This window comes from Microcaecilia unicolor, chromosome 4 (genome assembly GCF_901765095.1).
Source record: "Microcaecilia unicolor chromosome 4, aMicUni1.1, whole genome shotgun sequence".
Classification (NCBI taxonomy): Eukaryota; Metazoa; Chordata; class Amphibia; order Gymnophiona; family Siphonopidae; genus Microcaecilia; species Microcaecilia unicolor.
Window position 1 is genome coordinate 320,355,269 of NC_044034.1, and position 21,628 is coordinate 320,376,896.

The 21,628-nt window shown below is 41.1% G+C and overlaps 1 protein-coding gene across 2 annotated transcripts in view; it reads right to left on the reverse strand.

Annotated features, from left to right (window-relative positions):
• LOC115469357 (disintegrin and metalloproteinase domain-containing protein 9-like) overlaps positions 1 to 21,628 on the reverse strand; it is a 240,843-nt gene that overhangs the window by 123,969 nt on the left and 95,246 nt on the right. For both annotated transcript variants that reach the window (XM_030201903.1, XM_030201904.1), the window contains 3 exons: positions 11,160 to 11,225; positions 4,103 to 4,174; positions 2,854 to 3,023 (listed from right to left, as the gene is read on the reverse strand). In XM_030201903.1, the coding sequence (XP_030057763.1) occupies positions 2,854 to 3,023; positions 4,103 to 4,174; positions 11,160 to 11,225 (308 nt within the window). The remainder of the gene's footprint in view (positions 1 to 2,853; positions 3,024 to 4,102; positions 4,175 to 11,159; positions 11,226 to 21,628) is intronic.

Below are 21,628 nucleotides of genomic sequence, written 5' to 3' on the forward strand. Positions count from 1 at the left end.
CGGCCATTTTGAAGAGCAATCCGGCAGCGGGGGAGAGTCAGCGCTGGCAGCGGGCAGGCAAGACTGCCTGCCCCGAAGAATTCGCTGAACAACTTCGGTGGCTGGAGGGGGTGGCAGGGGAGAGAAGGGAGTCGCTGGACATGGGTGGCTGGATGGGGGGCAGGGAAGAGAAGGGAGTCGCTGGACATGGGTGGCTGGATGGGGGGCAGGGGAGAGAAGGGAGTCGCTGGACATGGGTGGCTGGAGGGGGGCAGAAATAAATGGAAAGGAAGCCCGGGAAACGGAGTTAAGAGGACAGATAGCAGCAGAATCGGATACTGGGCAAGCATGATCAGAAAAACAAAGTCACCAGACAACAAAGGTAGAAAAAATCATTTTATTTTCATTATAGTGTTTGGAATATGTCCACTTTGAGAATCAGGTGCGCAACATTAAAAGTTTATATTTATTTATTTATGGCATTTTATCCCATATTAAACATGAATTAGATTGGAACCTGGGATCATTTAATTTTTTTTTCCTGGAGTAATGCATTGCCCCCCCCCCCCCCCCCCAAGGCTCTCTCCACGGCTATAGCCAGCTCTGCAATTTGGGGGACGGGAGGGCGCAGAGGTGGACCGGGGAGAGAGCCTGTTGTTAAACATTTACCAGCACACCACTGGATGTAAGGAAAGAAATGAATAAGAAAGGAGGAAAGTAAAGATATAAATAGAAAGGAATCCCTGGAAACAGAGTTAAGAGAACAGATAGAGAGCAGCAGAATCAGATACTGGGACCAACATGATCAGAAAAACAAAGTCACCAGACAATAAAGGTAGAAAAAGATCATTTTATTTTCAATTTAGTGTTTGGAATATGTCTACTTTGAGAATTTAAATCTGCTGTCTTTTTTTGCAATGTATAGCAATGTGTTTCTTTCAGTTTTTCTGGAATTGTGCTGCATGCAGAGTCTAACTTCTTAGGATTTCAGGTTAATTTTTTAAGAATTTGAAGAGGGGCTATCTCTGTTCTGCAAGGCTAAGTGTCTGAATAGGGATCTGTTTGTTAGGTTCTGAGATTTTGATAACTTATTGTTTCAGGTTTGGCAAGACTGTTCTCCTAATTCCTGGTCTGTATGCTAATTTGGTTTGTGTCATTTTGGGTATACTGGAGCTGTAACAGCTTACAGAAATTATTCATAATGAAAACAAACAAAAAAAAAAACCAAGTTATTTTTCTTCTCCTATACTGATGTAATATTTTCAATGTTTAGCTGTGCCATGGCTGGTAAAAGGGTGTGGCTACTGTGGGTGTGACTACTGTAGGGGCGGAGCCATAGTGATCCCGCCCTTGGATGGGTAGGGGCGCCGACTAACAGTCTGCAGGAGGGCGCCAGAAACCCTAGCACCGGCCCTGCTTCCACTTTTACTTTTAACTACAAGCATCAGATGTAACTGAGTAAAAGTAGCAAAAATTGGTGAAATTATTATTTCAGTAAAAGTAACAAATGTTATCCTGTACTTCTTTACAAGTAAAAGTAACCAAACATTTGCTTAAGTACCTAGTTACATCTACTTAGTTACTATACAACACTGGATCTGCTTGTAATAAATTAGACTTGAAGACATTAGTTAGGGACACTAGTGTCGGATTAGCTATGATTACTGAAACAATGCCCAACCACCAGCTTTATTCAAGTCTTTAAGGACATCAAACGCTACAAAATACAGGTCTTCTATCTAGTTACCGAGTCAATATCTTTAAATATATATATGCTCTTTTTCTAAATATTTCTAGAACAAAATATACAGTAACTTACAATTCTGTGCAAAGTGTACAGTAAAAAAATATATTCTCTCCATCTTACAAGGTGTTTCTGATATGGTCAAAGGGACACAGTCAAATTTGCAGTAATTTTTCACTCCCCAAGATCTGTGTATCCAAATATGTCTAGACCTAAGTATTTGTCTATCAGTCCATCCTGGCACTTCCCCCCTATTGAACCTAGGGGATTAAATTGTGAGATCGAATGGATGACTTTAATTTGACAATTTTAGCTATTGGCTGATAGCCTATGCAGTCCTTGATCTTTGACTGGTGCTCTCTATATCACATGATGTTACTAATAGTATATAAGGAAGTTATAAAAAATACGGCGGTCATTTTAGAAGCTGTCACACGGAAAAAATCTGGTCAGTAATGGAAACATCATTTGCTTTAAGAATACTTTAATTGAAAATAGATACCAATACTATTGAACATGTTTGCTTTTAGGAGACTACCTTGAGACAGCTATGAGCGAAACATGGATATTCGTGTCGGTGACAACTGGTCTCCAATACTGATTGTGTGCTTAGAATGAAATGAGAAAGCTGAGCCAATAAGCTAGAAAGCTAAGTGCCTTCCTTATTAAATAAGTTTTTATGCATGATGAAAAAACTCTGATAAAAAAATTATCTTTGATGAAAAGTATATTATGATGTTGAGAATAAAAGATGGACTAAGTTAAATTTATAAAGATGGATTGATGATGATTACATGCCCCTCCTATTGAATGCCTGGCTCAAAGTTGTTTAGTCAAATAGATGTTTGCATGTGTATCTGATAGATCCAATAAAAATTTTCTGATATTACTGACTGCTATAGAGTAAAACTGCAAACATATAAAGAGAAGTTGGGCATATGTGTGAAAAATTTGAAAGAAATAGACACAGCTGGAAGATCTTTTTCCTAGGTTCATCTATGACTGTAAGCCCTTTTGGGAGGGAAAAACCTACTGTACCTGCATGTAACTCACTAAAGATGCAGATATGGAAGGTGGGCAATCAAATCTAATATCGAACTCCAAGAGAAAACAACATTGTAAACACTTACAGGACAAGCTGTGCACTGTCATGCCTGCGGCGGGTCACCAAGTCCATCTCTCTCCACTGCACAAATTTCCCCAGGACATCTCCGATGCTTCCATCTATGGAGATCTTGTTTCCATTTGTCCATATCTCCAACCCAACCAACACAATACGAATATTCAACATAATGTACATCTGAAAAAAGAACACTTAGTAAGACAGGGAAAGAAAATACAGCTGAGCTTTGTGAGTCACCCACACAAAAAAACAAGGCAATGCCTTACCTACCATAACAGTCTGACATTAATGGATCTATTTTTCAAAGTGTGTTATATATTTAAATAAGATAGCAACATGCATAAATTAGCTAGTCCATTAATTTAAAAGATGTATTATGCATTAACAAATTTGGCTAATGCAATTTTTTAAATATGCCTCTAGAGATGTATTTACATTAAAATCACACTCTAATGTGAATATTAATACATTATCCTAGTTGTTAAATTAAAATTGCTCATTAACCTACAATTTTTTAAGTACTTTGAAAAATAGATCCCTTAGATCAGTGGTTCCCAAACCTGTTCTGGGGACTTCCCAACCAGTCAGGTTTTCAGGATATCCACAGTGAATATTCATGAGAGATTTGCCTGCACTTCCTCCGCTGGACAGGTTTGAGACCACTGCCTTAGATACAGAGGAAACATGTATGTGAAGATGACAGAGAAGAAATGTTTCTATTTTTACATGCCCTCCTTGAATTTAAATACTCTTTCTTTGGGTCTTATTTCGTATTTTGCAGTTTTATGGAAAAGGATCATAACTGATAATGATTGCATTTACTATCTAATAAAAATCTGTCTGCTCTTCAGTTGTCTGTGCTATAGTCATGCTTTAAGATTTGGCTGTTGCATGAGGCTTTGATGAACACTTGCCCTTTTGCTGTTTGTGCTGGATAATTTATGTATCTGTGATACACCTGCATTGGGTCCTGAACAAGGATGACACAGCAACATCTCCAAGATCACTTAGATTCATTATCATGCAAGAAAAAAGCATTCTAGAGATCTTTAATATCAAAAAGGGAAGTATATCAAGAATCAAACATATCTCCTCAGATCACACATCAGAATAAAAGGGAAATTTTAATGGAATAACTTAAAAAAACAACAACCCTACCTATGGAATTTTGTTGCTTTACATTTATGCACACTGTAAAGTCTATAAATATCAGCTTTGTATTTGCAAAGTTTCAAAACACATAGAGCAGGGCTTACACTATCCAGGTAGTTTGCAAGTTGCACCATCTGGTCCCTCACTGCAGTCTGGTTTTGGCTGAGCAGATCATACTACGAGAAAAGGGAAACAGGGGTGGAGGGGAATAAAAGCTATGGTTACCTAGGCAAAACGTTACTGAAATCTCTCTTTCACGCACAAGGACCAACTATGTTGTACTAAGAATCAGAGGCCTCTTGAAATCTGTTCAAATTACCATACCCCCAAACCCCACTAATATACCAATGCTAACAGCACACCTTTTTATTTAATAACAATCTTTCCAAACGAGGAGGATCCTGAAAAAGAGAAATTAGTTCTTACCTGTTAATTTTCTTTCCTTTAATCTCAACAGATCAATCTAGGACTTGTGGATTATGCCCATCTACCAGCAGGTAGAGATAGAGGGCTCGGGATAGAGTTATGCCATGAGACAGTAAGCAGCTCTCCTCATTCAGTATTCTGATAAAGTAACTGGAACCACAGCAAAATGAAAAACAGGGTCTCCTTCCTCTTATATAAGAATTTAAGACAAAGGAAATATACAACCCAACTGCAGAACATTCGAACACAGAACACTTCAAACCGGAACAAACTAAAAGAAACAGCAGAAAAATGATGAGCACCTGGATTATCTGTTGGGACTAAAGGGAAGAAAAGTAGCTGGTAAGAACTAATTTCTCCTTCCTTAGCATCTGCAACAGATCAATCCAGGATTTGTGGGATGTACCAAAGCAGTCTTCAAGGTGGAGGGGGGGGGGGGGAATACTGAAACCCCATTAGAAGAACCACAGTTCCAAAGGCCAAATCCTGTCTGGCTGCCACATCTAATCTGTAATGCTTGGAAAAGGTATGTACCCATAATCAGAGCAAAGGAAACACTTGTACTCATTGGTTGCAGCTAAATTCTCTCCCTCCCACCCCCACCCCCCTGGCAGCAGGGAGAAGAAGAGTTCTGACACCCACACGGCAGGAAAACTTCCCTCTCCCTGGAGATTCCTCTTGAGCTGCCCACTAAGCTCTTTTTAGTTAGTTAGTTGTTTTTTTTTTTAAGAGAAAGGAGACCAAGAGAACAAGGAGCCCAGTGGGGTGGGGATGGGGGGTGGAACAGACCCAGCACCACCAGGTATCCCCTGAGGTCACAAGCATCTGCCTACACCCCAGCTCAACTGGTACCAGAACACTGAACCAGCAGTAGAAATCACAGAATCAAGCTAGGATCTAAACCGATAGAGATAGAGGAATACGAATGAGAAGAGCTGCTCATTATCTTATGGCACAACTCAATTCTGAATCCTCTATCACCACCTTCTGGTAGATGGGAATAACTCACAAGTCCTGGATTGATTTGTTGCAGACACTAAGAAATAATTATTCCCCTGAAAACTGAGTAGACACTTGCAGGGAAACCTAAAAACGGTAGACTTCACAGCAAGCACCCGAGTTTTCAACTCCAAAAATAACTTCCTCCACATCAGGAAAAAACTATTTCTTATAGTTTATTAATTTGCATTCCTCTTATTCCTACGCAGATCACACTCTGTACATACATAATTTTCTAAAAACTAAAATCAATAAATGAATAAAACACAAAACAATCCAATTTACATAAAAATCACTACATAAAATATTGCCTGGATTCTAGAATTTCATCTCTAATCCAAATTCCAATAAGCCTTACAAAACAAAAATCCCTTCAAAAGTTTTTTAAATGTGCTAGTGTCTATCGTCAATCTAATCTACATAGGTATCCAATTACAAGCTAAAGGACCTGGAAATGACTATGAAACAATTTTTTTTAAGTAAGATTTTAAAACCAGCAATTTATCCTTTTTGGTAATAAAGGAAACAAAAGGATAGCCCTCAGAAAAATTATTGTTGATATCCCAAAAAGCCCGTTAAATAGCCACCACAATCAAAATCTCCTCCTCATTCATTCACAACATGCAAATTCACTTAGCAATAACATTTTGAGAAAACAATACTATCGGCACTAAGAATGATATCCAATACCTTCTTAAAATATCGCCCAAGCAAAATTTCAGTGGATAGAAAACTAGTACAAGGCAAACTGAGGAGCCAGAGGTTCCTCTTTCTAAGAACATTTTCCATAGCTTTAATCTTATAATGAATCATGAGGAAATCCTTAATTCCAGAAACTCCAGCTGCCTAAATAGTAAGCACCTGAGACTTCAGCACCTTGACTAGCTTCAGAGGTATACTTAATGTCCAGCAGGTCATCTAGTTTATCCACACTGGTAAAATTACACAACTGTGTAACTGCACTCTATAGCACAGAGCTTACCAAATTGTGTGTTGCACCCTGAAACACGTCTGGAGTCAAAACCTGGGCAGGCGCTCCATAGGATGTCATTGTCCGGTGCCATCTAGGGGTCATGCACTTTTCTGCGGCTGCAAGCCCAATGCATGCAGTAGCAGAAAGATTACTGAGTGCTGCTGTAGCATCTGCTCAGTCCTGGCAACTATCCAACAGAGTAATGTCTTGAGCAGGAACATGGACCCCCTCCCTCATATACCCCAACTAGACAGATCAACTGGGGGATGTGCAAACTTAAGCAACAATGAATCTTCCTTAGTTCATGAAGTGTCCGAACCAATAACCAGCTTGGAAATCATAGGCATTCTAGAGAGACTGTTCTGAGAACCATTCAAGGTTGCAGGCGAGGATGGCAGGGCTTGTCCATTGTAGCTAAAAAAAACCTCCCAAAAATGAAGGAGAGAAGTGATGTAGTAAAATCCCCGTATTCCGATATTCACTCACTGACATGTTTGTCCATAAGGCCTCTGACCACCAAGAAGGACGTACCAAAGGTTTACTCTCTTTCTCTTCTGTATATAAGTCACAAAACAATAATGTGGCCCAGATTGACCACATTCCTCCCATTAGTGCTCCAAAAGGGTGCTTTCCTTTGGTTGCACCCTGAAGTGGCTTGCTGTAAAAGCCCTTGAGGCCACAGCATGCTCAGTGAGCCAACCTGTCCCTAGCCTGGAGTTGCAGCAAATCTCCATGCCTTCAGGGCAGGTGAGGACAGCATTATTCTCTCTTCAGTGGAATCCCAGGTGACAGACTGCCACTCAGATGCAGCTTGTTCTTAAAGCCCTTCAGGCCATACACCACAGACACCAAGAATGGGTGTCTTTGCCAGAGATGGTCCTGTTGCACCGAGCGCAGCGCTTGAAGCCACTGGGAACCTTCGATGACATGAAAGGAAAAACAGCCGTGGCCAAATCAAGTGACTTGATGCTAAAAAAGGAAAAAGCACCAGGAAAAGGGAAAAACCCGACTGCAGCTCAGGCCTAAACACAGCCTAGCGACCCAGGTAAAATAAAGAAAACTTTTTAAAAAGGCAAAAAAACAATCTAAAAAATACAGAGAAGGAATAAAATGAAGAGAAACCCCAATAGAGGTATATAAAAACAAAACAAAAAGGAAGGTACAAAAAGACCAAAGGCAGAACCAGTTGTGAGTAGTGGAAATAAACTCTCCCTCTCCTCACCACAGAAAACAAGAGAATTGCTAGTCCTGAGTTCTTGCAGCAAGCAAGAAAGCACTCGCACATGCACGGTGGAGCTCATCTCGCAGTCAAAGACCTGTTTTAATCTTGTCACAAGCTCCGGACCGGCAACGTGGATCCACGTTACCCACATGTGAGAGTATAAGACCAGCTGTCCTTGGAGAATTCAAGTTTTTTTGTATCTCTGGCAATGGAGGGTTAAATGACTTGTCCGAGATCTCAAGGAGATTCAGTGGGATTTGAACCCTGGCTTCCCTGGTTCTCATCCTGCTGCTCTACAAATTATCTGTATTAGCTGTACCTAATGTTTGAACACCACCAAAAAAAGGCTAGCAGAGATGAAGCATGGTGGTCATTTGGCAACCTACCAAATCATTGATAGGTAAATTATTTTATGGTTGCCAGTAATCTTAGAATTTCTGTTACAGTACTGCTGAACATGACTGTTCATATGGCCAACAGGAAGATGCTATACTGGGTAGCTAGGGATGACTGAGTTAAAGTGTTAAAAGTACCTGCATATATTTCCAGAATACTGTAAATACTACTCTGTTCAACATGTTGTATTACTTTGCTTTTTATGCATAATTCCCTGGAGTACATACAGTGTGTAGATCCTGCTAGATTTCTCAGCAGTTTTTGATACTGTGGATCACTATATCATGCTAGTACAACTGGCAGAAACAGATATCAGTAGAACAGTACTTTCTTGGTTCAGATCCTATCAGATAGGTAACAGTTCATACTGTTTGGCAGCACCTCATCACCACCACAGACACTGACCTGTGGGGTAACACAAGGATCAGTACTGTCACCTAGTATGTTTGATATCTACCTCAAGCCACTAGCCGAAGCTGATTTGGTCAATGGCCACTCAGTTCTACATCTACGCAGACAATGTGCAGTTACTCATACCCACTGAACCTGACTTACCCAGAGGTCTGAATAAACTTATGATCTAACTTTGCCTGAACCCAAAAGTAAAATTGAGCTTCTAACGGTCGCTAACACAAGTGGGCACATACCCGACATCAAAATCTCTTTTTGAAAATATTAACTCCCCCTCAAATCATATGTCAGGAACCTTGGAATACAACTTCATTCAACACTTACTCTGATCCCCCAAAATCCGTGACAACTACGCTGCCTCTTTCCATACATTGAGAAGGCAAGTCTTGTCTCAGTTGTGCATGCCATGATAACATCAAGACTGGATTACTGTAATGCACTCTACACTGGTCTGACTACAAAGGGTCTGCACCAGCTCCAATTGATTCAGAATACTGCAGCAAGACTAACAGAAGGCTCTAAAAGATGTGACCACATCAACATCTTTGCAAAACCTTCACCAGCTACCAGTACAATAAGGGGCTAAATTTAAAACAATGTCTGATCTTCAAGGCCCTTAAAGGTAATGGTATAGAGTACTTGAAGCAAAGGAACTCCCTGTACACACCTCTAAGATCACTAAGGTATTCCCCAAAGGACATCACACAATGTGATAACTGCCAGCGAGCCCTCTCTGGAGTAGCCAACACACTCTGGAATGCGCTCCCTGAAGTGGAGTGGAGGAGTGAGTGGCCTAGTGGTTAGGGTGGTGGACTTTGGTCCTGGGGAACTGAGGAACTGAGTTCAATTCCCACTTCAGGCACAGGCAGCTCCTTGTGACTCTGGGCAAATCACTTAACCCTCCATTGCCCCAGGTACAAAAAAGTACCTGTATACAATATGTAAGCCGCATTGAGCCTGCCATGAATGGGAAAGCGCGGGGTACAAATGTAACAAAATTTTTTAAAAAAAGCGTTGCTTACCAGAAGACCAGCTGTACTTCAGGAAGCAGGTGAATGCTTGGCTCTTCAACCAGGACTTTAGCAAGTTAGTTATTTCTTTCATTAGTCACACGCAAAAGGAGTAACACCGGCTGCACATACTATAGCAGGGCAAGTTTATCCACTCCTACCTAGCTAAGATAATATTCAAGAACCTTTCTGACCTCATGTGCAACTTTCTTTAAATCGGTCCCCTTATTTTCTTACTCCAGTTACTCTATCTATATGTAAAAAAAAAAAAAAAAAAGTAGGGATGTATGAAGACCTCTCCAATCCAACACCAGAAACGTATGGTTATGCTGAAGAAGTTCACTTGCATATTTATGATATTCACCAATAAAACTTCTTCAGCATAACCATACGTCTCTGGTGTTGGATTAGAGGGCTCTTAGTGCATTCCTACTTTTTTCCCCCATTATGTTCCATCTTTGCTTACACTCTATATGCTATTAAATTTTTTATACAGTATTGTGTCAACATTGCAATATAGCATACTATGCCATATTTTGTATTGTTATTTGAATATTTTTACTGCTATAATTATCTATTGATTATGTTTGACTTATTCTTGCTATACACCGCCTTGAATTCCTTCAAAAAGGCGGTAAATAAATCCTAATAAATACCATCAGTAACAGAGGTACTGGGGGAGGCAGCAAGGGTTCTTTCCTGCTGTGTTCATACTGTCCCCCTTTTTTTCTTTTGAAAGAGTGGCACTCATACAGGGGGAGCAGCATTTCCTTTTAAGCCATACCAAACATCCAATACCTGAGTAAAATTCAGAGCAGCTATAAACCACAGGCAAACAAGTAGGGAAAGCATGAAGAGTATGGTTCATGTAATTCTTTTCAACCTCCCTGCAAGTGTTTATGTATATGTGCATATGTATGTCTGTGTATGTATCTGTAAGAAGTGCTCACAAGGTAACGTAATGGAAAATTTTTGCTCACATCAACTCATTCCTTTGCTATCAAAAAATTTTTTTTGCTCATGTCAACTCAGTACTTAACTGCTCCCCAGCAGACCCCCTCCTCCGCCCCATCCCACCCATAGGCCTTCCCTGGGCCTACCTAGGAAGGCTTGGTGTCTACTGGCATCTTTGGGGGCAAGAATGAACGCCACTTGTTCCTGCTCCATGCCACTGTTCCATTTTACGACTAGAACCAGCACGAGCAGGAGACTCATTCCTGTCCATACTGGTTCCAATCACAAAATGGCTGCCACGAAACATCTCGACAGTCATTACAAAGGAGCAGCAGCTAGGGGCAGGAATGAGCAGGGCTTATTCCTGCCCCTGAATACACCAGCAAACCACCTAGCCTTCCTAAGGTAGGTCTGGGGAGGGCCTATGGTTGGAGAGGAGTGAGAGTTTCAGATTTTGGTCCAGTTTCTGTGCGAAAACAGAAATTCAATCAGCCTCTAGTTGAAACACTGTTCTAGTTAACATTTTGGGTTAAAAAAAACTATAGCAATTGCTTACATATAGATTTTTTGATGCACATTTTCCTTGGGTGTAATTTACTCTGAGCGCACATGAATGCTTGCTGAGTGTGTGTACAAAAGAAAGGCAGCGAGTTTAACCCAAGAAATAAAAAAGACATGTATCTGGAATATATTGTGAGGATAGTGTTGTAACTTTTTCACACTGAGAAAAAAAACCAAAACAAATCCTGAGGGTCACAAGGCAAACTCACCCTATCTTTGTCTACAACCAAAAACAGTTCCACATATCTGGTCTGAGGCAAGATAGCTCTTTTCCTCTGAAAACAAAAAAAATATATGAAAATCATTTTCAAACTGAATTCATTTACAGGTTGAAGGACAAAAAAAAAAGCTCAGTTCAATTAAAACACTCTTCACATAAGGAACTGTCAGATGATGTTTACTGTAACTGACACTAGTTACATCAGTGAACCTGCACAGATCTGAAAGGAAATCAGCAAAAAGTACATGAAAATTAAAACGTACATAATATCCAACAATCTACAAACATAAAATTACTTCTCTGCATCAGCTTTGAAACTGAAAGGAAGCTCTGAAATGAAGGGACACAGGATGAAGGGACACAGGATGAAGGTTTAAGAAAACAGACTCAGGAGTAACCTAAGAAAATACTTCTTCACAGAAAGGATGGTGAATGTGTGGAACTGGCCTTGGTTTCATGGATGATATATCCATTATACTACTTGAATAAAACATCTTGGGCAAGATGCACTAAAGACTCATTAAAGTCCTTTCGTTACCGATTCGCTAAGGGAATCGGTAAGGAACGGGCATTCATCAAGGAATAGGAATGCAAATGAGCTGCTCGTTATAGCTCACTTGCATTCTTTATTCCATCGTTAAACAGTCGGATAGTCGAGCATGCGCAGAGCAGCCAAGAGTTATGCTGGCTGCTCTGCGCATGCCAAATACGCCTCCCTGTGCCCCCCGAAGACACCGTACTGCTCAACCCATCCGATGCAGCTCGATCCAGGACAGTGCAGTTGAGGACGCCCATCCTAAAAAAAAAACACGTCCATTTCGGCCCCCTAATAATAAAAATGTCTTTTTTTTGCAGTGCTTCACTCAGTTGAGAGACCAGGAAGTCTCTGAGCCAATCACAGCGCGTTTAGCTCGGCTGAACGCGTTGTGATTGGCTCAGGGACTTCCAGGTCTCAGCTGAGTGAAGCACTGCCAAAAAAGACGTTTTTATTATTAAGGGGGCCAAAATGGACAGTTTATTTTGGATGGGCGCCCATTTTGGCCGCCTTCCCCCTTTGCAATAATAAAAACGTATTGTTTGCAAGTTCTTCAATCAGCTGAGCGACCAGGTAGTCTCTGAACCAATCACAGCGCTTTCAGCTCGGCTGAATGCATTGTGATTGGCTCAGAGACTTCCAGGTCTCAGCTGAGTGAAGCACTGCCAAAAAAATACATTTTTATTATTGCAAAGGGGGAAGGCATCCAAAATGGGCGCCCATCCATCCAAAAAAACCTGTCCATTTTGGCCCCCTTAATAATAAAAACGTCTTTTTTGGCACTGTTTCACTCAGCTGAGACCTGGAAGTCCCTGAGACAATCACAACGTGTTCAGCCAAGCTAAACGCGCTGTGATTGGCTCAGAGACTTCCTGGTCTCTCAGCTGAGTGAAGCACTGCAAAAAAAAGACGTTTTTATTATTGAGGGGCCGAAATTGACTTTTTTTTTGGATGGGCGTCCTCAACTGCACTGTCCTGGATCGAGCCACATCGGATGGGGTGAGCAGCGCGGCGTCTTTGAGTTGGGGGGGGGGGGGGGAAATGATGACCAAAATTGACTTTTTTTTAAAGTGTAGCTTTTTTTTTCTGTTACTTTTGTTGCAGTTTTTCAATCCCACGCAGCCCCAACGAGAGGTACAGACCTCTCATTAGATTTTCCAGTGTTAAGGCAATCGGAAAAAGGTTAATGCATCTCATTACAATAGGGTTTCTACACAATTTTTCTCATCTGCATTCCGTTTTCGTTAGCTGCTACCGTCGTCAGAAAAAAGTCTTTAGTGCATGCCAGGGTTTACCACTTTCTCGTTAATGGCTCGTTAAGTTTACATATAAATGACGGCAGAAAAAGACCTGCATGGTCCATCCAATCTGCCCAACAAGATAAACTCATATGTGCTACTTTTTGTGTATACCTTACCTTGATTTGTACCTGTCCTTTTCAGGGCACAGACCGTGTAAGTCTGCCCAGCACTATCCCCGCCTCCCAACCACCAGCCCCGCCTCCCACCACCGGCTCTGGCACAGACCGTATAAGTCTGCCCAGCACTATCCCCGCCTCCCGCCACCGGCTCTGCCACCCAATCTCGGCTAAGCTCCTGAGGATCCATTCCTTCTGAACAGGATTCCTTTATGTTTATCCCACGCATGTTTGAATTCTGTTACCGTTTTCATTTCCACCACCTCCCGTGGGAGGGCATTCCAAGCATCCACTACTCTCTCTGTGAAAAAATACTTCCTGACATTTTTCTTGAGTCTGCCCCCCTTCAATCTCATTTCATGTCCTCTCGTTCTACCGCCTTCACACCTCCGGAAAAGGTTAGTTTGCGGATTAATACTTTTCAAATATTTGAACGTCTGTATCATATCACCCCTGTTTCTCCTTTCTTCCAGAGTATACATGTTCAGGTCATCAAGTCTCTCCTCATACATATTGTAAAGCAAATCCCTTCCCATTCTCGTAGCTTTTCTTTGCACCGCTTCAAATCTTTTTACATCCTTTGCAAGGTACGGCCTCCAAAACTGAACACAATACTCTAGGTGGGGCCTCACCAACGACTTATACAGGGGCATGAACACCTCCTTTCTTCTGCTGGTCACACCTCTCTCTATATATAAGTTTAGTGCATCTGGCCCCTTATTTTTTTGCTTGAGCAGAACAGGTTCTATCACTTCTGCATTGTGTAAACCTTGAATTTCCCACTGTAGGATATCTTGACTAGAAGACTGAGTGCACCATGGAATGTATAGGTAAAGAGGTGACAATGAGAGCAATCTGAGTCAATTAACTCTCTTGAAATATTTATCACCCATTTGCCTATGGTGATACAACTCCATTCCTTGTGGAAATGTGTCAACCAAATGCTAACAGGATAAACTGTTGAGCAATAAGAGAAGTGACTACGGTCACACTATTGAATCAAAACGGCAATAATTTTGGAAGATTTTGACCTTGCAGTTTTGGTGGCTTTTTATCCCCTTGCCTGGGTGTTTTGATGTGGTACAGTCTGCTGAAGAGTCCGACCGAACCCTGGATCTTGGGTTTCTACTAAATCCAAATCTGTGACCGAAATTGGCCACTCGGTTTTGGCAGAAAATGAAAATGTAAACAAAACTCCCATCACCACAACTGACTAAAAAAGTCCTCCTCCCTCCTCTCCCTGCAATCACTCCCTCTCCCATCCCACCCTAAGGCTTTCCCCGGGCCAACCTTAGGAAGGCCTGGTGGTCTGGTGGCATCTTCGGGGACAGGAACCCCACTCGTTCCTGCCTCTTGCCACTGCTCTATTGCAATTGCTGCCGAGAAATCTCTGTGACAGCCTCGCAAGAGTGCCACAGGAGGTCCCGACAGCCATTTTTTTAAATCATTTTATTTATAGATTTAACATTTACATCAACATAAATGTAATGAAATATCAGAAACATATCACTTATACAGTATTAAACATTATACTAACTAGTATAATTAAAGGAAAATTATTTTTTTTTCTTTTGTCCACAATTATTGGTCAAAATACTAAGAATTTATACAGAAGGAAAAAAAAGAAAAATTCAATTACATAGCGGAAGGGAATAACGAATGAGCACAGCCAATACTCAGCATAATTTTCTAAGGGAGTACCTCCATGGTAGGAATAGCCCTTTCCTTTGATTCGATAAAGACTAACAACTTCTTGGGAGTGAAGAAAATATAATTCACCAAATCAAGAGAAATAAAACATTTACAAGGAAATTTCAATATGAATGTACCACCTAGTTTCAGAACCCTAGGTTTGTACAAAAGAAATTCTTTTCTCTTTTTTTGTGTGATCCGAGCTAAATCTGGAAACACGAAAATCTTTTGTCCCAAGAAGGAGTCATTAATATGTCGGAAATATGACTGAAGAATATTATTTCGATCAAACTCAAGGGCAAAAGTTACCAGTAGTGTGGTTCTTTCAGAAATCAATTCGAGAGAGTTCTCCAAGAATTCAGTCAAGTTCCGTTCAGGAGGTGAAATAGTTTGAGGCTGTTCTTTTAATTGAGTGGATATACCAGTTATATATTGGGATCTCGTGATAGGGGGAAACCCTTCCACTGGAATCTCCAATACCTCAGTAAAATATTTCTTAAGCATATCTCTCGCATTTATCATAGGCGACTTCGGAAAGGTCAAAAATCTCAAATTGTTTCTACGCCCATTATTATCAAGGAATTCCAATTTTCTCTCTTGAATTTCTCTTTCTTTAATTAAAGCTGAGGTAATATTCTGTAGTTTTTCAACCTCTCCTTCTATTTTCATTATTTTAGTTTGCTGCTCTTGAGACTGTTCGTGCAAAGTTTGATTAGACCGTTTCAGGTCTGATATTTCACTTGTTACTGTATTGTTCATCAGAAGTAAAGTACTATTCACAGTCTGAATGGCCTCCCAAAGCGTATTCATAGTTACCACTGCTAGTCTCGTTAAACCTCTGGCAGTCACAGTTGCAATCTCCCGAGAAATGGAAGCAGCGACCTGCACTGATTCCTGCGGTGGTAATTCTTTTCCCGGGGTAGAAGTGCCCATAGGTCCTCCCTCAACGAACGTCGCAGGTCTGGGTAAGTCTAAAACCTCCAGCGAACGTGACCCCACGGGCAGAGAATCACCTCCAGGTCACGGAGGAGCAGTTAGGGAAGGAGGACTCAACATCACTCCTTCTATGCTGCGCTCGGCCCCCTGAGAGGTCGAGACTATTGAAGTGGGCATTCGTTCTCCAAGAGCACTCACTCGAAAGCTCTCCAAAGTCATGTGGCGGGTGGCGGGAGTAGACGGCTGAGCCACGGAGGAAGGTACCGTCGTTTTTCCCTTTCTCTTCCCCATAACAAAATCGGGAAGAGCTTTCCTCGCGCCAAAGCGTTTTTGAGTCTCAGGAGCTGGGTTGCCTCACTTGCGTTTCTGTCGCCATCTTGACCTCCAAGGGCCGACAGACATTTTGTGATTGGAACCAGCAAGTTTCCTGCCCTGCTCGTTCTAATTGCAAAATGTCTGCTGGGACCTCCAGCGGTAGTCTCATAAGGCTGCTGCAGAAAGTCTTGAGCCAATGCGATGTAACAGCAGCATGGGGCTGGAACAAGTGGGCTCAAAGACGCCAATAGATCACCAGGCCTTCCTAAAGTAGGTCCAGTGAGGGCCCATGGGCAGGATTGTGGGGGGGGGGGGGGGGGGGGGAGAAGAGACTGAGTTTAGGGTTTCAACCGAAAATGCACATTTTCAGCCAAAACCTGAACCCAGATTTCAGTCCAATTTCGGTGCAAGGTGCCGAGTCCGAAATTCATTCAGCCTCTAGTCTACCGTTTATAATGTGAAAACTGAGAATAGCATCTCTAACAAAAGTGGTATTACTTCCTGCAGAAAGCCTCATGACAGAGGTGAAATTAGCACTGCAAAAATACCACAGCATGCATATCACTGCTGCAGAATGGAGGAGTAGCCTAATAGTTCGTGCAGTGGGCTGAGAACCTGGGAAAGTGGGTTCAATTCCTTATGCAGCTCCTTGTGACTCTGGACAAGTTACTTAGCCCTCCATTGCCCCAGGTACAAAAAAAACTTAGATTGTGAGCCCACTAGAGACACAGAAAATACCTGCATATTTTATATATAGATATATAGATAACTAACTACTTTAGCTGTGCCACAGAAAGGCAGTATATCAAATCCATGTTCCTTTACCCCTTTAAAATTGCAGCAGTAATCTGCAGCGCATTACAAAATGGCACCCTTCAAGTCAGTACTCGAGTGGAAACTGGCTCAGGCACCGATAGGAAGGGTGACATTTAAAAAACAAAAACAAGGATGACTTCCGGTTGGATCATAGAGCAGTGAAGCAGCAATGGATGACAGAAATCACTGTGGAGGTGAGGCTACGGTGGAACACGCTATTAATAGGCAGCTCCAGCTGATATTGGATAAATTAGATGGTATGGGGCAACATTTTACAACCATGTCATACAACAATCATATAAAGGGATCATGTATAAAAAATATCATAGTTGAGAAATCATATAAAAACCTGAATCATAAGTAACACCATATATATCAAAAATATTAAAAAATAAAAATTTTAAAAAGAATTGAAATCATAATTGTGCATTTCAAAAACATGTTACTTATATTAATATTGTGGCATTTAAAATCAAACATATAACATGTAAAAACCTTTAAAAACATGTAAAAACCTTTGATGACTTTAAAAGGGTTGTATATAAACCTTTCAAGATCACATGTTTAAAACAGGATTATTATTATTTTCTATTTATTATTATTTATATAAATGTGCTCTAGACTAAATAAGACTGACCTTATGATGTTCCAAAAGCTTTGAGAGAAAAAAAATTTTCTTGGAATAAAAATATGTGTATGTACCTCATGAATATTTCACCTTCTTTTTCTTCTCCACATTTCAAAAGTGTCATCCATATCTCTATGCTGTTCTCTTTGTAGGATTGTTAAAATCCCATCATTTTATCACACAAGAAAATTTGTTTTTTTTCTCTCAAACCTTTTGCAACATCATAAGGTCAGTCGTATTTAGTCTAGAGCACATTTATATAAATAATAATAGAAAATAATAAAAATCCTGTTTTAAACATGTGATCTTAAAAGGTTTATATACAGCCCTTTTAAAGTCATCAAAGGTTCTTACATGTTTTTAAAGGTTTTTACATGTTTTACATGTTATATGTTTGATTTTAAATGCCACAATATTAAAATAGGTAACATGTTTTTGAAATGCATAATTATGATTTCAATTACTCTGTTTTTAAAATTTTTATTTTTTAATCTCTGATATATATAGTGTTACTTATGATTCAGGTTTTTATATGATTTCTCATACATGATTTTTTTTTTTACATGATCCCTTTATATGATTGTTGTATGACTTTTGTATGTTTTTTTAGACTCCTGAGGCAGGCGCACAAGCGCCGAAACATGGCCGCTGTGTCGAGTCATTTGATGACCACTAATAAAGACTTTGTAACCACATACATCTCCCTGGGTTATTGAAAGAGCCAGACCATCCTACTCCTTTTTTGCTGCACTACTGATACGTAGGTTTTGAGGGTCCCTCCACCTTTTGGTGGTTATACCTTAACTTATATCGTGTGGAGAGGGCCCATCACCTGGGACTGAAAAGAGATGTGTGAGACCGTCCGCATATGGTGATAGTCAGAGTCCTAAACTATTGTCATAAATTGGAAATCTTGCAAGCATTAAGAGGTGGGAAGCAGCTGGAGTATCAGAATCACAGAATCCTATGTTTTCATGATTATTCTAGCAAGGTCTCTGTGGTTCATAGAGCCTTTGCACCATTCTGTTCCTGGTTATTTCATTCTAAAGTGCGTTTTAGTCTTCTCTACCCTGCGAAGCTTAAGCTAATAGATAATGGTCAATATTCTGAGAAGGTTCCTGATGCAACTTACCTATGTGGATTGACTGCTAGTGTAATCGCAGTGAGAGCCTGCTTGAAGGACACTCTGGGCTCCTTTATTTTAAGTTTCTTCATTTAAAAAAAAAAATTTTTTTTCTTTTTTCCCCCTCTCTTCTGAGAGGTTTGTGAGGGGTTTGACCAGCATATGAGGGACTGGGTTTGCTAGTTGGAGCCTTTTGTGCTAATCCTGTAGAGTTGTGATTCTTCTTTGTCATATGGATTACAATTGGGACACATTGGTGGTTGGACACAAGGAGGAACAAGGGAGGGAAGAAAAGGACAAGAGACGGGACATATTTATTTCTCTCAGTCCTAGCCTACATGGTGGTATACTTTGCGTAGATGGGAGTGTATATTATTATACTGACTGTTGTCAGAGGTCCTCTGGAACTTCAGAAGGAGGTTGCACTTATGTATGCGAACTGTGGGTTTGGGGTTATTGAAGGGATTTGGGGCTGGGAGGGAAGGTCGGGTTCTTCGAGGGGGACAACAGTTTATGTAGGGCAATGTTTTGGGAAAAACTCTAAGAGCTTGGGTCAGGTATTGTTTTCTTTTTGCAATAAACGGGGGGAGGGGTGTAGGCTGGGATGCCCTCTCATCTGTGTGACACTGGATGGCAGCCTCGTTTTGGTAAGCCTTTTACATGATTTTACTGTTATATAAAATACATGTTTGAAGTGTGGGAGATATTCACTTGCCCATTAAATGGCACAAAATTTTAAAGATACTTAATGATAAGAACACCTCGATTACTTTTTTGCAAGAGATCCGCTTAAGTGTTACAGAACATGCTAAATTGCACAAATGGTGGGTGGGGGAGATTTTTCATTCCCTGGTAATTGGGAAAAGGGCAGGGGTTATTATACTGATCAACAAGGGTATTCAGCTGGTGACCTGAGAGGTGGTCAGGGATCCCTTGGGTAGATCTGTCCTTGTCTCTGATTTTAGATCGTCACTCTATGGTCCTCTGCAATGTGTATGCTTCCAAAACTTTTGATAAAAGTTTATTTCAAAGCCTCATTCGTCACCTGCACTCCTTTGGGGAGGTTTCAGAACTGATGGTTGGTAATCTCAATGAGGCTGCAGATCCCACCCTGGATCGGTCTCACCCTACTGGAAGGAAGCATGCTAGAACCTTGAGGAGGGGTCAACATGTTGTGTAACACCCTGGACATGGTGGATGTATGGAGAACACTTCATCCATTGGAGTGCAATTATACTCATCTTTCTAGGGCACACTCCATCATGTCCAGAATTGATTATCTTCTTGCATTTTTGGAGTAGTCTCTCTTTTCTTCTTGCGTTTTTGGAGTATTCTCTCTTTGGTGGTCACTACTAGCATTGAGCCAATAATGATCTCAGATCATGCATGGGTGAACCTAGAGTTAGTTTTTTACCCCCAGCTCCCAGTGGAGGGGAAGTGGCGATTTCTAGCCTATTTATATATGGATAGTAAGCTTTTACATTTTTGATTTCTGTCACGAAAAGCCTAGCCACCAGCCTGGGGTTACCCCACGACCAATCAGAAGGTCTATCCACACCACAGCTCAGGTCCACCTGCACCTGCCACTTGTGATCTACACTAGCACCCTCTCCCACCGACTGGGTCACAACCACCTCTGGGCGAGTCTTCCGTTCCCAAATTATCCCCAGTGATTTCTAGGTCACTGGGGCTATGCTCCCAGTGGTCCCACAGTTCCTAGAAAGCACTCACAGACCGAACACACAAACCACCAGGATTCTTTATCAGTCCAGACAAGCAGAGCGAACCAACAATTGTGTTTATTCTCAGAACTTGAAACAGTAGACAAAAATGTGCAATTGGCAAACACAGGTAACTGAAATATGGATCAATTATAACACTAACTAAACATCTATATACTGCCTAAACAGTACCTGGGAATATCAGAACATATAATTGTACACAGAGCCTTAGCAAAGAGATCTGTCTCCCTCTTCTTCCAGGCCAAGACTGAAGCAACAGTCAGCACTACAGATAATTTCAAACTCCAGGCCAATCAGAACCCAGTTAACAAATTTTAAACATATACTGCTGCTTATATCCTGCTTGCATTAAAGACAAAGGACACTCAGTTCCCTATAACAGCTTTAAGCATAAACATGCACCATCTGCTGGCCAAATAGCAGAAATACACTACAGCCATAATTAAAAGTGAAACATCCAATACATTTTACAAGCTTAAAACACACTGTTTCTTCACAATTTCCAAATGGACACTCTGAGGAGTAATAGCATCCATCAGGAGGACCCTAACTTATTTTGGGAGACTACTAAAGCGGCTCTCAGGGGTGGAGGAGTAGCCTAGTGGTTAGTGCAGTGGACTTTGATCCTGGGGAACTGAGTTCAATTCCCACTGCAGCTCCTTGTGACTCTGGGCAAGTCACTTAACCCTCCATTGCCCCTGGTACAAAATAAGTACCTGAATATATGTAAACCGCTTTGAATGTAGTTGCAAAAACCTCAGAAAGGCGGTATATCAAGTCCCATTTCCCTTTCCCTCCTATACTAGTTTCCAGAAAAAAAGCTCGTCATCATGAGGTTCTTCGCCTGGAACGGAAAGTGACCACCTTGCGTTGGAGGTTTAGGAGGCACCCTTCTAATTTACTTAGGATCCAACTGTTAGAAGCCCAACAAGCTCTAAATGAACTCCTCCATCAATGGGCTAAGAAATATATGGGGTCATTATAAATATAACCTTTATAAGTTTGCCAAAGTAGCAGTTTACTGGCCCAGTTGGTTCAGCATAGTCAAGGCCCAAGTATGATTGCAGCGTTGAGAGATAACCAGGAGGTGTTGGCGCATATTGACTCTGCTATTAATTCTATTTTACAACAGTTTTTTTCGCTAAGCTCTATTTCCCGCATGTGGACTCTGCACTGGATAGTGAGATGTATCTCACTAATTTAGATCTACCTCAGATGTCAGCTGCAAAGGCCACTATGCTTCACGCACCTACT